The sequence below is a fragment of the Chiloscyllium punctatum genome, chromosome 48 (genome assembly GCF_047496795.1).
Source record: "Chiloscyllium punctatum isolate Juve2018m chromosome 48, sChiPun1.3, whole genome shotgun sequence".
NCBI lineage: Eukaryota > Metazoa > Chordata > Chondrichthyes > Orectolobiformes > Hemiscylliidae > Chiloscyllium > Chiloscyllium punctatum.
This window is the reverse complement of record NC_092786.1, coordinates 41,387,169-41,405,206: the sequence shown is the minus strand read 5'-3', so window position 1 is coordinate 41,405,206 and position 18,038 is coordinate 41,387,169. Positions and strand designations below refer to the sequence as shown.

Here is an 18,038-nt window from a genome sequence, read left to right as displayed (position 1 = left end):
TGTACTGCATTATCATACCTCAGTAATGTAAATATTCAACTCAAGCTGATACTTATTATTAGAGGCTTTTGATCCTAACTCCGCTCATAACTCTGAAAGTCACTTACAATTGGCTTCAGAATTAAAGCTCTATTTTTCTCTTATGTTCAACTGATGATATTGATCCCTTATAGCAAATCCAAATTCTTTCTGTATATTAAGACAGATGGGGAATGCTGTTTACTTTATTGCCATCTTAAAAGCAAAATGAATGGACCACATTCTTCAGCTTCCTGTTTTTTAACCAAGTTCTTATCAACCCTTTAATAGTTTGTGTTTTCATTCATCAACGTGTCTCCATTGCAGAAGATTCACTGATACAACATTCGCAGCATTTCTTTCTCAATGCACTTTTTCCTTAAACAATTTTACAAAATTCATGAGGCACAACTTGGCTTTTAGGAGTCCAAGATTAATCATCTATGCATAATTTGTGCTTCTTTAAATATACAAAATGAAATGAAGAGGCCAAAGTGAATGCAGGCACTTTAGAGAATGAGGGGAAAGTGAGGACTGCAGATGCTGGAGATCAGAGCTAAAAAATGTGTTGCTGGAAAAGCGCAGCAGGTCAGAGAGCACCCAAGGAGCAGGAGAATCGACGTTTTGGGCATATCGTCGATTCTCCTGCTCCTTCGATGCTGCCTGACCTGCTGCGCTTTTCCAGCAACACATTTTTCAACTTTAGAGAATGAGGCTGGGGAAGTAATGGGGAACTAGGAACTAGCAGAGAAGTTGAACAAATACTTTGTACCAGCCTTCACAGTAGAAGGCATAGTAGGAATACAAAAATATGAAATAATCAAGCAGCAAAAGAGGGGAAGGAAATAATTACAATAACTAGCACTGGACAAAATCTATTCTGGAAACTAACAGGAAGAAAGGCTGCAAAGTTATAGAGATACACAGCACGGAAACAGACTCTTCAGTTCAACTCATCCATGCCAACCAGACATCCGAAATAAATCTCATTCCATTTGCCAGCATTTGGCCCATATCCCTGTAAACTCTTCCTATTCATATATCAATCCATGTATCAATCTGAGCTATTTGTGTTTCTGATTCATTTCCCGACCAGTCATATTATTCCAAGAGTTATTTTAATGCTGACTTCATAATTGAAGTGTTATCATTGCACTGACATTTAACATATATCATAAAATCATGTTTTGAGTCTTGTGTTTAAATTACATCTTCAACAAATGAGATAAAATTACCTTTGTTTGTGGTCTTTGTAATTGTTAGATATAAACAAAACGCTGAATTATGTCATTTATATTGTATGGAAAATGTGACACAAAACATTCCTCAGTATAATTAACATTCAACTAAATTATCCGTTTTCTTCTTCTGTTGGAAGACTTACATACAGATGTCCACAAGCTGGTCAAGTTCTGGACAGCTGCACTCGTACATATCCCTACAGCTGGTATGGCTTTGATTCATCAGCTCTCCCAACAATTGCAATGCATTGGCAGGTGCCTCATCACAAATTCTCTTGAACTGTAGAACTCGTCTAGCTTCAGTGTACACATGCTTAGCGCGCTGATAAAGTTTGAATGTTGTCACTGTAGAACAGAAATATTAATTTTTAATTTTAATGTTTTTTTAAGAACAATGTTGAAAATTAATGCAGGAAGTAACTCTATCAAGAAAAAGACCTTTGATTTCACACAATTACAAACATTGCTTTGGGTACTCGAATGATAAATGACACTGAACATAGCAGCCATAAAAGTAAAACAAAGGAGCCCTTTTTAACTGAACAGATACGCTATCAATACTTTATATTGTATCACAATTTTGCTCATGTCAGTTATGGGCTTTCAGAGGTACTGAGGAAAACAATTTAAGGTAGTAGATGGAAGTCAGGCTGATTCTGGATTCCCGCTGTGCATTATGAAAAGAATGGTTCGTTAAAATTTGTTGCCTTTTTATGATCATTTCCTACTCCATGGATTCTTAAAGTAGATTCGAGGAGTCAGACCTCAATTATGACAAATATGAATCTACAACCTTAAAGTGATTTCCTCAGTACATCTGAAATGCATGATTGGCATGAGCAAAATTGTTACACAATTTAAAATACTGTCAGCATATCTATTCAGTTGTGTCAAATTAATATATTATGGTTAGACTGCAAGTTAGTAAAGTACCTTATTTAAAAGGGAAATACAAATTTTGTTTCGAAGTCACAATTCCATCACAGAAATGAACTGCTTTCAGGGCACCTATTCTTAAGCAGTGCAATATGAAATAAAAGCAAGACTCCAGATCTTTTCTAAGGTATGGTGCCCAGATCGGTTCACAGTACTCCATTTGGGATCTAATCAGAATTTGTATAACTGCAGCTTAACTTCTACATCCTTGTACCTGAGCTTTCTAGATATAAAGGCCAGCAATCTATTAACTTTCTTGATTATTTTCTCTTCCTGTTCATGATTTTTTAAAGATCTATGCATATGAACCCCCAAGTCTCCTTGGCCATCCTTATTTAACTTCATTCCTTCTAGAATGTATGCTGATCAATACTTTTTTGGTCCAAAATGGATAGCCTCATATTTACTTACATTGAATTCCATCTGCCACAAATTTGCACATTCAATTAGTCTATCAACAGCTCATTAGATTGTTATGCTAACCTCTATAGTGCTGCCTAATTTCATATCAGCAACAAATTTAGATACATGACTTTCTATGTCATTATCTAAGTAGTTAATAAATAATGCAAATAACTGAGGCTCAAATGTAGACACTGGTCACACCATAAGACCATAAGACATAGAAGCAGAAATGAGTATATTCAGCCCATCGAGCCTGCTCCGCCATTCAATCATGGCTGATAAATTTCTCAATCCCATTCTCCTGTAAGCCTTGATCCCTTTGATACTCAAGAACCTATCTATCTCAGTCTTAAATATACTCAATGACCTGGCCTCCACAGCCTTCTGTGGCAATGAATTCCATAGATTCCCCACTCTCTGGCTGAAGAAGTTTCTCCTTATCTCCATTCTAAAAAGTCTTCCCTGTATTCTAAGGTTATGCCCTCGGATCCTAGTCTCTCCTGTTTCAACACAGCAGTGAACTCTTCTGCCAATTAAACCAAACACCCAGAAATCTCATCCCACCCTGTAATCTGTTATAGTATGAGTGACAGAGAACTCGCAAATTCCACTATTTAAAGGAAAAATATCAATTTATCTTTAACTCTAAAAATGAACATTAAACAACAACTATTTAAACTCCTCTCTCTTAAATATCTGTTATTACTTCCCACTCTATAACAATATACTGTTCTGATAAAAACCCATATTAAAATTACATCAACTTAATTTCATAGCCACTCAGCGATTGTCATTTCCGGTGTCTGTCTTCCTCTGGCTATAGATCTCCCTGGGTCATCTTCGGTCTTTTGCTGCAAAGATGTTTCATATGAAAAAGGTACCTTTGATCGAGTGTGTGGTGCTGGCAGTTACTCTGGCGATGACAGTGGTCTCACTGTCTAACTTTCAAAATGTCTGATTCTTTATACCCCAAACATCGGATTGTCTCGTGGTTGGCAAAACAATAAATTCAAACGCAATTGGATTTTAGTATCCTGGGGCATAACTTAAACTGATTGGTTAAATTCAAATGGTTGGCAAAACAGCATCCAAAACTCAGCTATTTGTTTCACAGCTATATGTTATATATTTTCAATTTTTCAAAATACTCTGAGACTGCTAGTCAGTCACATGACAAGTGCCTGCAAGCTCTCAGTGCAAAACAACTTTCAGTCTCTCTTATAGGTACAGTACACACCTTCAACTTCATTACACTCCTACCAATATAAACATCTTCCCAACATCCACCCTGTCCAGGCCATTCAGTATTCTGTGTGTTTCAGATAGATCCCCCTTCATCCTTCTAAACTCCATTGAGTATAAACCTCAAATGTTACTCATATGTTAAGCTTCTCATTCCTGGGGCCCTTCTCATGAACGTCTTTTGAACACGCTCCAAGGCCAATACATCCTTCCTGAGATATGGGACCCAAGACCGCACACAATACTTCAAACATCTTGCCAATTTGAGTACCTACCCATTATTACTACCTTCTGATGCCTGTCACGCAAATGATTTCCCAGTCACATCAGTAATTTGCCCTTAATACCAAGGGATTCTACCTTAATTAACAGTTGTAACTTTATGGATTAGACTAGATTACTTACAGTGTGGAAACAGGCCCTTCGGCCCAACAAGTCCACACCGACCCACCGAATGTAAGAATCAGCAATAACTCTTCCTGAAATAAATTGTTCTCTGAGATGAAAGAGACATGGAGAAATTGTTATAAAGGAATTAAAAGCAATATGTTAATTAATCATTCCTGGGAAGGAGTCAAAGCAAATAAACAAGCTGTTCCCTGGGAGAGAGATGGTAACACTGCTTGATAACCTGCTTCCTTGTGATAAATGGGCAGTTAAGATTGCCTGCAGAAGAAACATTCTGAAGTAAAAGGGTCAAACAGACAGCTAACACAGAGTTAACAAGGAACAGGGGAGCTACTTCTGATAAGCTACGGACTTTATGTGTCAAGAAATGTAATCAGTGTTGAGGATGAAAATATCTAAAGGATCATCAGTAACGTCACACCAAAAACTTGAAATAGGGAAATTATGTAAGAATCCAACACCAGAACTCTCCTAAGCTGAACTCTGAAAACAACAATGCACAAGGATCAAATCTTGGAAACTTCCAGAGACTGACACCGTCTAATAGCTAAGAACATAGCTAAGTTCCATCTAGTAATAACCAAGTTGAATTTTGAGGCTTAAATTGCTTACGTCAGGAATCTTATTTTGCTTGTTACTTGCAATAAAGTTTAAATCATTGTTTCAGTACTTAATTGTCTGAGAGACTTCCTAATAAGTACCTGAATTCAAGACAACTTGTTATGATTTACCCACAACACAGTCTCTGAGACTTTACCAAATGCCTTCTTGAAGTCCATATAAACAACATTCATAGACATTCCCCTATCCATTACCTTTGTCAGCTGTTCAAACATTCACTGAGGTTTATCAGACATGACCTATCTGTCATGAATTCATGCTGGCTCTCCGTGATTAACTGAAATTTTTCAAAGTGTGCAGTTACCCCTATCCTTGATTACAGATTCTGACAATTTCCCCACCACAGACATTAGGCTAATGGATCTGTAATTCCCCGGCTTTCCTCTTTCTCCCTTCATAAAAAGCAGAGTAACGTGCAATTTCCAATCCAGAGGGATGATTTTTATATCTAGAGAATTCTGAAAGATTACAGTTAAGGCATCCACAATGTGCTGTACACAATGTACCATCTATAATAGTGGCTGTCAAAGATTCACAGATGATGTGTGGTTAGTACTAGGTTCAGTGGGAGAGACAATTGAAGCTGACCCATGGAAAAGCAGCTGAGAGTTGAAATTCTTTTGGACCAACCTCCTGGGTGCACGCATGGGCAATCTCAATCATGATGCAATCAATATGCATAGCAACAGACAGGACATCTTATCAAATATTGCCAGAAAGATATACTTATCATTTGGGACATCACAGATGACTGAGAATAGCAGTAATTATTGTGGAGGCTAACAACACCAGAGAATGCTGGATCCTCCCAAAAAAAATGAGGAAAAACAACATGATTGTCGAGTATGCAAGATAAAAATATAGACAAGGAAATTGTCTCTTCCTAACCTTGATGAAACTGGTGTCATTGTGCATTTTTTAAAAATCTGATTATAGCCAATGCCTCTCTTCCTATGGTAATTTGACAATTAGTGGGCCAACCTCAGAAAAGTCATTAAAGCTATTGGATATTTACTGAAAACTGCTCTCCTAGTGTCCTTCAGGGAGGGGAGTTGACCAAATTCATCCATTCTCTGAGCTCCACCTGACTCCAGCTGTACAATATCTGGTGACTTCAAAAGCTTTCAATGGCAACTAGAAATGGATAACATGGGGCCTTGACACATTTTTTAAAAGGTCCCGGCAAATGAACTAAATATAAACATCTTAAAATTCTGTTCTTGACAAGAGTGGATGGATATTTAACATATAGTATTCCTCTGCAGTTTGAACAAGCTTATTTCAAGTAAGATACACATCTCACTAAAATAAGAGACAGAAGAAAATTCTATAAGGTCACTCCATTCATATGCTGAAACTGTCAACAATAATTTCCAAGGTAAGGAGACAAAACAAAGTAAAAATAATGCAGGTCTGAATGCCAAATGCACTCAAAATAAAATAGTTCAGCTAAAGATGGCAACAGAAAGTTATAATGCTTTTGGAAGGCAGAAGGTCAGTATGAATTCTACGTGTAGGGCAGGTTTGTTCTGCTAAGGTAGCAGAAAGAGGAGAGCATAGTTGTATATTTATCCCCGAGAAAGATCTGAACTAAAGCATTCTGGCTTTAACTAATTGGCAGAGGTTAAAATTATCAGTGAAGGTCATTCACATGCTTCCAGGGAGGACAAGGAGAATTCTAACATATTATGACACAATGGGTCAAGCAGTAAGATAATTTCAGCTGACTTTAATAAAGTCAGTAATAACCAAGGTTTCCTAAATATAAATACAACAACAGAATCAAAACTAGTGAATATGGTATAAGGTTACTTTTTGGCCTCATGTATCAAAGTATCCATAAAGGATATCTAGGCCAGATTTCTACAAATAGCTAGGGTGGCATTTAGAACTCAGAAATAATGCAATCTCTTTGTTCGAATAACCACATGTATAATTAATTTCAAAGATTCTGTAACAACCTTACAAAGACACATCTACCTCATTGGCATTGCAATGTTTTCCTCACTAGGACATGTCCTACAGAATAATCAACTATTAATTAACAGGAGTTATTCTTACAGAATCATAGTAAATCAGCAAATATCCCAGATTCTTCTACCACTATTCCTAAGGTATCCTGTGTCATTAACATAAAAGACCCACAACAATGGTGACACATCCTGACACAACAAAAACAAGCTACTGTAGTTTTATAGCGACTTAACACAATAAAGCATGTCAAAGTCTTTACAAGACCATTATAAAACAAAGTTTGACACTAAATCACATACAATGAAATAAAGATTAATCATCTAAATCTTGCTGAAGAAGATAGGTTTTAAGGAGCATTTTAAATTATAGAAGAGTGGCATGGAAGATTAGTTCCCTTAGCTTGGAAATTAGTGTTGCTGAAGGTATACCTCAAAGCTGGAGTGACATTTCAGGAAAGGAGTGGGCTGAGACTCCCCAACATTGACTCTGACAAATTCAGATCAAACAAAAATAAGGAAAGCTCCTTTCCCTCAGCGAGTGAATCAGTACATTTCCTAATGAACATCAGACGAAAGATTGAGTTGAAAAGTATTTTCAAATAACAAAGCAGATTCGTCATGGTGATTCATTCAAAGTATAAAACCTCTCAAAAGGTCACTCATTCTTGTAACTTGGTTACAGTAGTTCCAAAACATAAATCTTCATATGAAAATGAGTATTTTTAGTGTATGATGATGAAAATATTTACTAGAGAGATTACTTAAAAGAAAATTTTGGAATTTATATTGCACCTTTTATGACTTTAGGCCATCCCAAGCCACTTATAACCAATGAGGTACTTCAAGTGCAGTCACTGTTACAATAAAGGAAATATCAATTTCTGCATCACAAACAGAAATGACATGAAGGCCTCATAATCTGCTGTACATGATGTTGGTTGAGGGATAAATATAACGCAGGATACCTGGGTTAACTTCCATGCTTAAGTGCTATAAATCCTTTACTCCAATTATTACACTTAGAAAAATGCAAGACATATACTGGACCTTCAATCTTTATCCCTCATAATTTTGAAGGGTGAATAGAAGATCAAAATTGATACATTTACAAAATTAAAAACTTGCCAATTAAAAACAAGGCTCAAAGCAGCATAGGACTGGCCGATAAATGGTTTGCCTTAGTGAACACAGTAATCCTATCTGAGCTATTACTAGCTACATAATTGCTGAATAGCATCAGCACTCCAATCCACAAAGAACAATGCAAGATCAGGTGGCAACCTTGGTTCAGTGGCACTGCTTTTACCTCCAGAACAGGAAGTTGTGGGTTCAAATCCCAATCCTTAGCATTAAAATTGATCTAGCTGATGCACTGGTGTGTGTTGAGAATGCTATCTTTCAAATAAAGGCACATATAAAGGATCCATTGCACTATTTAGATGAAGAGCACAGAAGAATTTTCTAGCAATAAAACCAAAGAACTCCAAATGGTGGAAATCAGAAACAAACAAAAACTACTGGAAAAATTCAGCAGTTCTGGCAGCGTCTGTGGAGAGAAAGCAGAATTAACATTTCAGGTTCAGTGACCCTTTTTAAGATCTCTCCAACATTCTGGCCAATATTGATCCCTCCGCTCACATCATATTAGCTCTTTTCTGTAGGCAAATTTATTGCTACATTATAATAGTGACCAAAACACCTCACTGTGAAGTACTTTGCAAAGGTCTGAAGTCATGTGTAAGGTGCTATATAATGCAGTCTTTTTTTTATTAAAATGGCACTTCGACGCAATAGCAGACTTACCACATCCAGAACCTAAAATGGTGAAACAATTTAAAAAGCTAACAGACTGCGTCCACCATCCTGCCCACAACACCCAAATCCCAGAGTCAGAAAATAATGCTGAGAACTTGTTTTGTTAAGCCTGAATTGTTCTGAGTACAAGTGAGATGGTAATGACACAATCGTTTTCAATTATGGAAACCGTATTCCAGATTTGGAATGATCACTGATTTATTTTAATCTTAAAGTTTATGGTTTGAGCAACAAGAAACTTAAGTAAAACTTCAAAATAAGGGTTTCTGGTAACAATACTGAACCAACCTACTAATTTTCCAGAATGCAATATACAGGCCAAAGTTCTATTATGGTTATTATGTAAATAATGAAAACATACAACACTGAATCAAATTGTAAACTGCACAATCCTCTCATTCTAAATACAGGCAACACTTGTCTGCTATCTCATCGTGTGCAGATCCTACCTAAATTTTGTGCAGTATCAGTAAGCACTAAGTTAGGTGACAGCGTTTTCTCATTTCTCCACTGCTGCCTGGCCAATTGGCAATTCTTGTATATTTCAAGAGAAAACTGCAGGTGCAAAGTTGTGGCGAAGGACTGGGGGAAAAAAGCAAGAGCTGCATAATTATGCCATCTGAATAGATGCTGGTATGAGAAGGAAATGAGGTGTGAGGAGCAGGATTAGACATGAGGATACTGTCATCTTTCATCCCAGCCATCAGCCTCAGCAACAATAGTTCCAATGATGTTGAGCACTTCAGTCGAATACTACCAAGGGAGAGGGGAAATATGCCAAGGTTTAAACTCACATGATTGTCATCATGCACTAACTGATAGTTGTCTAAGCTGTGAAATATTAAAATGATGCGTAGGCACTGCACTGAGCATTTTCTGAGGACAGTGGTGTAGGAGATGGAATAAGGCATTTATAGATGAATTCACTGATCATGACCACTTAGCTGAGGATATTGATCCTTTTGAACACTACCCTCAGAATTTTAGTGTTTGGCTCCTGGCACTGGTCTCAACTACTATCTACTCCCACTGTCTTTTAAGTGTTTGGAGGTTTCCTGGTCTCCATGTGGAGACAGCAGAAAGTTGGCATAGTCACGAAGAAGTGGAGGGCTTTGAGTCCTTCATGATGGGGGAGTGGAGGTGTACTGGGACTGGATTTCGATCTCGGGCGACCGAATCAACACGGACATTTACTATAAACCGACCGACTCCCACAGCTACCTAGACTACACCTCCTCCCACCCTGCCCCCTGTAAAAACGCTATCCCATATTCCCAATTCCTTTGTCTCCGCCCCATCTGCTCCCAGGAGGACCAGCTCCAATACCGAACAACCCAGATGGCCTCCTTCTTCAAAGACCGCAATTTCCCCCCAGACGTGGTCGACGATGCTCTCCACCGCATCTCCTCCACTTCCCGCTCCTCCGCCCTTGAACCCCACCCCTCCAATCGCCACCAGGACAGAACCCCACTGGTCCTCACCTACCACCCCACCAACCTCCATATACATCGTATCATCCATCATCATTTCCGCCACCTCCAAACGGACCCCCCACCAGGGATATATTTCCCTCCCCTCCCCTATCAGCGTTCTGAAAAGACCACTCCCTCCGTGACTCCCTCATCAGGTCCACACCCCCCAAAAACCCAACCTCCACTCCCGGCACCTTCCCCTGCAACCGCAAGAAATGCAAAACTTGCGCCCACACCTCCCCCCTTACTTCCCTCCAAGGCCCCAAGGAATCCTTCCATATCTGCCACAAATTCACATGCACCTCCACACACATCATTTACTGCATCTGCTGCACCTGATGTGGCCTCCTCTATATTGGGGAGACAGGCCGCCTACTTGCGGAACGTTTCAGAGAACACCTCTGGGACACCCAGACCAACCAACCCAACCACTCCATGGCTCAACACTTCAACTCCCCCTCCCACTCCACCAGACATGCAGGTCCTTGGACTCCTCCATCGCCAGGCCATAGCAACACGACGGCTGGAGGAAGAGTGCCTCATCGTCTGCCTAGGAACCCTCCAACCACAAGGGATGAACTCAGACTTCTCCAATTTCCTCATTCCCCCTCCCCCCACCTTGCCTCAGTCCCAACCCTCGAACTCAGCACCACCTTCCTAACCTCTCCGCCCCCACCCCCACTCCGGCCTATCACCCTCACCTTAACCTCCTTCCACCTATCGCATTTCCAACACCCCTCCCTCAAGTCCCTCCTCTCCACCTTTTATCTCAGCCCGCTTGGCACTTTCCTCATTCCTGAAGATGGGCTCATGCCCGAAATGTCGATTCTCCTGCTCCTTCGATGCTGCTTGACCTGCTGCACTTTTCCAGCAACACATTTTCAGCTCTGATCTCCAGCATCTGCAGGCCTCACTTTCTCCTATAGTCACAGAGGACCAAAGGATGCTCTCATTAAAGAGAGATGACCGGCAGTGAGTTCAACCTGAGGATCATGACACTTCAGGCAAGGTGCCAGGTTGAGAAGACGGGGCCTTCATGGTGATCTCAGCCAGTCCAGATCCTGAATCCATGCTGTTGGCATCACTCTGCATTGCAGATGAGCCATCCAGCCAACTGAGCTACCCAACACCACCATCCCAGCTTGTTCCATATCCCAAGTAAAAATGTTATGCAATATTTAAAGTTTCTCTGGTCAGAGTGATTTATGTGAGAAATTCTACACTTCCTCCTGTCAGAATATACCTCCTCTACAGAGAGTTCAATTGGCTTTAAGTAGTGCCAACTCGCTTCAATTTGCAAAAACCCCCTCTTGATCATGATACTTGCTGAGATGTAAAACCGCTCAGCAATGTTGTTTGCACTGGCCATGTGCTACAACTATGATGGTAAACAGGACACACAAGGTTTGTATGCTGCCTACATCATACTGAATGGGTATGAGTAATTATGCAGCAACAGCACATTCCCATTTTTTGCAGTAATCCAAATTAGCCCTTTACGTTGTTTGAAGTCTTTTATAGATAGGTGATTCAATTGTGATTCAAGGAACGCTACTTTTACAGAAGTTTATTAATAAATTGTTCAAATCTTCATCAGTCTTTACCAAACTCAGAAGGACATATATGTAAAACAAAAAATCGTTTGAGTTTTTGTATTGTATTGTGTTTGTATTTTTAGCATAACTCCATTAATGTAACGAAGAACTTACAGATGTCTGGAAACACTCCCATCTGCCCGTCACCACCCCCCCCCCCCCCCCCCCCCCCCACCAATAAATAAAGTATATGCTCTGCAAATAGATTCTGTCGTGTAATTTTGGTCTGCCAACATTATGAGCACAGGGTTTAAGATACAGAGATATTGCACACAGATTATATTTTTACAGGGTAATCAGAAAAAATGGAAACAAATTTTGTAATTAATTTTGACCCAGACTCCTCTTAATGTCACAGGACTACATGCTAACATTAATGTGTTAAATCATCAACTTTTAGGAGTAAATGTTACAGCCATTTCAATTTACTACTTTAACTACCTTCTCTGCTGGGACTATTTATATGCACCCGAAGTCAATAATAAAAGACTTTTTTGTGTTAAATTAGCTATTTTAAGAAAAACATTCTCCAAAATTATTGAAAATTTGTCAATCATGATATAAATAAATTCCACTAGAAATACAAAACATCTAACCTTTCTGTAAGCAACTGCAGATTAGTTAGCAGGCAAGGCCATTAAATGGTCAGAAATTAGCATGAATGCAGCAGTGTACACTCACAGATGATGGTTTCTCTTTAAATGTATTTCCCAATCGCAAGGCTATTATTTTGAGGCAAGCTGATTTCACAAAGCGCACTCATTGAAAGCATATCCGAGTTGCGTGAGAAATTTCCATATCTCTCACACTCTTGTAAATCACAATTGAACAGTAGTAAACCAAAGAATGAAGTAAACCATGGCTGGTTTTAATTTTAATGCAACATCCTTGCCAATGACTGGGATTGATTCAGAGACTGCCCTTTGGTAAGTAAGGCTTTACTAGCCAGATCACCTTAAAATACTTTATGATTCTGGTGCTCTCGTCACGTTATGCATTACTGGCCAGAAGCGTGTTCCAACTATTGGCTGCAAATCAAAAATTACTGAGAAGTTCAAGCAAGCTGTTTAACATGATATGAAGCTTTGAAATTTGGGATAAACAAAGCACATCAACTATAAACAATATTTTTTCTTGAATCATGATTTAAGTCAACATGTGAATATCATTTGTAACCCATTTAATCTTCAATTTTTCTAGAAAGGTGGAACACCAGTTTTCATTAAAGTCCAGAGTCCAACATTTCCCTCAAGGCCAGGCATTGAGTATTGTTGGTATTTTCAGAATGGCTTTAGGATTATATAAAGGATTTAGAATAGTCAGAGGACTTCAGCTCGCATAAAGCCAAATTGGGTACTTTAGACAGGAGAGACATTGAAGTTTAGGGTTTATTGAAATTCACAGACTGTAGGTTCACAGACCTGACTCTCCACACAGCAAGTCAGAATCCTTGGCTACGTAGTCTTGTGGAGGCTACAAGTACTTCTCCAAAGCAAGGAAAAAAATTATGACAAGGTATGTCAACCTGGGTTGCTCTAGGTCCTAAAGACTAATAATGTAGTAACATGTGCAAACCCTAGAGGGTAATTTGCCTGTCAAACTTCTGTGAAGAGTATGATGTGTGGTAAGAGGAAAACATGCACTTAATTGAGGATGGGGGCTATCATTAAAGCTAACAAATGGCAGTAATTAAAAAGAAACATGCCTAGAAGACAAATGCACAGAACAAAATAAGTACAGAATTTGGGATTAACATTGTTAATCCCTCCTGGAAGTACTGTGCAGTTCTATGGTTAAATGTATGTTTTACAGCCGGGGGGCTCCTGGTTCAAATTCATTCCCACCGTCAAAGGTTTCAAAGGGAATTATCATAACTGGACTCCATTCTACTTAGTTGCAAAATGAGTACTACCATCTGGTGGAAAGTGAATGTGCATTCTGCTGAGAAGAGAAGCCCCTTACCAATCAGAAATTGTGCTCTCTTTGGCAGGCATTTGTCTAAGAGTTTGCTGCAGAAACAAATTGATTTTTCAGTCCCTGATTTAGTTTTAGTCAGTGAAATAAAGAAGTGCAAAATAAGATATTGCAAGCTTCACTATGTACGGTGAACCGCAATTACAGTAATTGCAATGAGACTGATGTCAATGATGTATATCAAGACACTGCCACACTGAAAATATGCATTAATGTTAGGTGCGAGGAACAAATCCAAGTCAAATGGACCTCTTTATAAAGCATATCCATTGTTTATCTTATAGGAAGATTGTAATGTAAATAGAATTTCATGACATTTCCTTCTATTCAAAAGTCATTAAACCAAACAGGCATTGCTGTCTGAGCAATATCAATCTGTAGTATTTTCATTGTATATGACAATTATGCAGATATATTTAACAATTTACATTGAAGTAAAGGCACTGTAACCATGGTGTGAAATTTACTTTGTGCAAAATACTGTTTGTTATAAAGAAGTTAATTATTTTGCAGCAGAGCTCACAGTAAATATCACTTCATGTCACATAATTTAATACTTTAAAAATGTAATACTTTTGAGCTTCCACTTAATCATCTAGGCAAATTAGCTTATGTTATTCTCTCCACAAAAATCTTCAATGGTACATCAGATGAACAAAAGATACTCACTTCATTAAACCCAATAATCTTATTGTGAAATGTATTAGGAAGATAGTAAAACACCATAAACTGTTTTAAATTCACTATATGTAAAGATATATAAAATGCTTCCTCAAAATGATTTTATTCCAGCAACAGTATCGCTCAGCTTGTATAAAGGTGAATGAAATAAATAAAGGAAAAAAAACAGGAATTCTTTTACATTGCAATACTAGAACACACAATATACCTCTTATGACTGATTTATGATCAGTTGCCAAATTGGTTCAAATTTTCCAGATGAAAATTCAAAGGCTGCGTGCTCTTTATACATTTTTGCGCATAATTCGATAATACATTATTTTTACAAGCAGTCCAGTAATAAGCATGCCTAATATTGTATGTCTTTAGAGAATTTTTTCAAACCACATTCCATACAGTTTCACTGTTGCTAACACATATCCTCCATATAAAACAATGCAGCTGAAAGATAGATTTATGAAATTATAAAATAACTTTGTTTTCACTGGTATGCACATTTTCCTTCAAAATGCCATATGTTAAAACTATTAATCTCATGGCTTTCAGTCCCTCCAAGAGTATTAAAACATGTGGTTTGGAAGAAAACAATTTTCTTCCAAACCTGAATCTAGTCAATTGCTTAAAGCAGGTGCTGTTGAATCTAGGTGACACTTAACAGCATTTTGTCTTCAGTATTATATTTATTCTAATAACTGTAAGTCTCTGAATTATAATATTTACTCACTACTTGTTAATTATAGAAGCAAGATACCCATTTAAATGTAAATTATGGCAAAATGACTCAGACATTTCTTCTGAAATCACTTGTTTCAGAGTAGAAAGGAGTGGGAGTTGTAATGGGGATCTGTTGCAGCATCCAAGGAACAGGAGAATCGACGTTTCGGGCATCAGCCCTTCTGTTGCACTGGGTCCACAATATCTATTGCCATTTTGGAATTCTTTTGACAGATTTAAATATATTTGCCCAAATTTGGATAGGAATATGCAAAATTATGAGGAGCTATGAGAAAATAATTCCAAGTGCAGAGTCATGAACATCTTGGCAATGATGTGCATTAGAAACAGAATTACATTCATGGTCTATACCATTACTGGGACTGGGACACAGACACAAAACAAAAGGGCTTAACTAGCCTAATGTAGATTATTACAACAAAGCTACTAATTGCAAAGGGTAATTGGGGGGGAACAATGAAAATCATTTTCAGATGGTATTCTTAAGCTAACTGCATCTATCACTGAGTGCTGCAGCTATCTCCAAACTCCATTCCAGCATTGTTCCATTCCAGAGGCAAGTATCCAAAATGGAGCCCAAGTTGTCATGGGGGTCATCAATAACAATTAATATTTAACCTAGACAAAACACAAGGAAATTGTTGCAGTCAAGCTGCGAAAATCTAGGGCACTGCCTCCTGCAGAGCTTGTTGAGCAAGCACACTGCATAAGCAATTTGTTGTACATACAAACAAGATCACTCATTCTTAGTTGTGAATTGTATTAAAGTTAATACAATCAACTGCACATTTTCTTGTTTGAGGTACAGAGTGAAATTAGCTATTCCTAACCAGTATCCAGCATTTCCTTCTCGAAGGTATGGACATGTGGACTTCAAATAGCACCAGCCCCATTTAACTATGATATTCTCACAGATATAGCCTAATGATTTGTGTTGATAGAAAAGAAAAATGATCAATTCAGTAGAATATGTTATGATACACCAGTGCATCTTGTGGTGAGACTTGAAGCCAGGTCTTCTGGCTTAGAGCTGCAGGCACTCGCACTGTGTCATATGATACTAGGTTTTTTTCAAAAAGTGCACTCGGCAGGATCCAGTCTTGCAGGGAATTACCCCCATCCACTTTAAATCCGTCGTCTTAACCATTCAGCTACAACTAGAGACCACTGTGTTGATACATGATGACTGGGCACTTGGGTGAGCTAATAAGTAGCAGCTGACACCCATAAAACAGCTGGCCAGCAAACATTACCATCACCATGACAGAAAGTGAGAAAATTGGAAACATATGGCTCTCGGTAACAAAGAACTACACCATGTATTTCCCCAAGCTTCTTCTCCCTCATAAGAACAAGCTTAGTCTCAAAAATCCCTCCCTATAAACCGTGATCCTGAGTTTCATTAACATCTTTGTTGTCCTTCTCTGAATCCTCTTCAGTCTATGAACAGAAGTTTGTAAGTAGAATGTCCAAAACAGCAGAGAATGAGTGGCAGTTAAGGCTTTATTGGAAGTACTCTTGTCTCTGAGTCAGAAGGTTAAGTGTTCTCACCTGCACTAGCTCAATAATGATCCCATCAGCAACAAACATCAGAAAGAAACAGCCTGTGAATGGAGGAGCAATGGGCAGTTAGGAAAGAAAGCAAAAGCAATGAGGGAGTCGCCAGGGACCACCTTTAGCTGAAACCTGAGCTGGAAGATATTTACCAGATTAGGATTTCTGTCTACCAGAGGTGAGTGTGTGTGTAAGGACTGAAAGAGATGGCTACAAGAGGTCTGTAGAGGGGTAGAGAAGCTGCAAGATGGGCATGCAAGAAGAATGGGCTGCAGAATGGGTGTAGGGAAGAATAGGGGTGGAAGATGGGTGTAGGGAGAGAAGAATGCAGAAGGTTGTGGGAGAGGAGGCTGTGATGAAGAGGGAACAGTTCTAAACCTGAGAACAGAAGAATGCTCATCATGTTAAAGTAATTAATTCCTTGTAAATTAATGTAGAATCTCTCGTTTAAGGTTGAAAAATTTGGGAATTATTTGGAACAAACTTGGTGAATCACGGCTGCAGAAGAGGGGGTAGTTTAATGCCTGGTTAAAAGTTTCCAGTTTGGTGCATATGCAATGGAAATGTATTAGTTGACTTCAGAGTGTGGAATGTGTTAAGGGTGATGGCTTTTTGTATCTGGAAGTATATGTCAGTTGTTCTGGGGGAAAAAAAAACATTTGTTGCTAATTTATGTCTGTTGTCTCGAACCAATCTAAATATAGAGGTATGTAGGAAATTAAGGCATTCCTAGTGGTTTGTGCCTTAAATGTAATAGATTATTATTGAGGATATTGGTGGATTCTTCTCAATTTGTTCTCATACCTCAAACGTCAATACAAGTACAGAAGGTATTGTTACTACACAACTGCACTACTAATGAATAACTAATGAGAACGTAAAAGTAGCCCGTGTAAACCAAAAAGCACCATTTGAGACAATCTCAAAAGGATCCCTAGAAGAAAGATTGTGATCATTGATACCCACTACACCATGAGAAATAATCTATCATCTTCAGCTTTGTTTGTGGGCTATCAATATTCTGTTTGCATCTTTTAATTCTACAATCATGGTCAAAATTAAATAATACACATTATCCATGATCATAGCATTTTATTCTTATATCCTTTCAATCTGTTTTTCACAGGATTGAAAAGTATAAAACTACTCAGTAAAACTTGTCAATTTAAATAGAGTGCTGGTTACATTATAAGACCATTTAAAAAATCATCTGTTTGAATTGAAGCACAATATCACCATAAACAATGACAGATTCTGCTGAAGTAGACAGGCAGGAGGCTGGAACAACCCAGCTTCCTGCCTGCCTACTTTGGATTCCAGCATCTGCAGGGCTTTTTTTGTCTCTAACCAAGATTCTGCTGAAGGTCA

At 38.5% G+C, this 18,038-nt stretch overlaps 1 protein-coding gene across 2 annotated transcripts in view; it reads right to left on the bottom strand.

Moving 5' to 3' along the window:
- The window catches only part of galk2 (galactokinase 2), a 119,106-nt gene that overhangs the window by 8,818 nt on the left and 92,250 nt on the right, over positions 1–18,038 (bottom strand). For both annotated transcript variants that reach the window (XM_072565049.1, XM_072565048.1), the window contains one exon: positions 1,403–1,604. In XM_072565049.1, the coding sequence (XP_072421150.1) occupies positions 1,403–1,604 (202 nt within the window). The remainder of the gene's footprint in view (positions 1–1,402; positions 1,605–18,038) is intronic.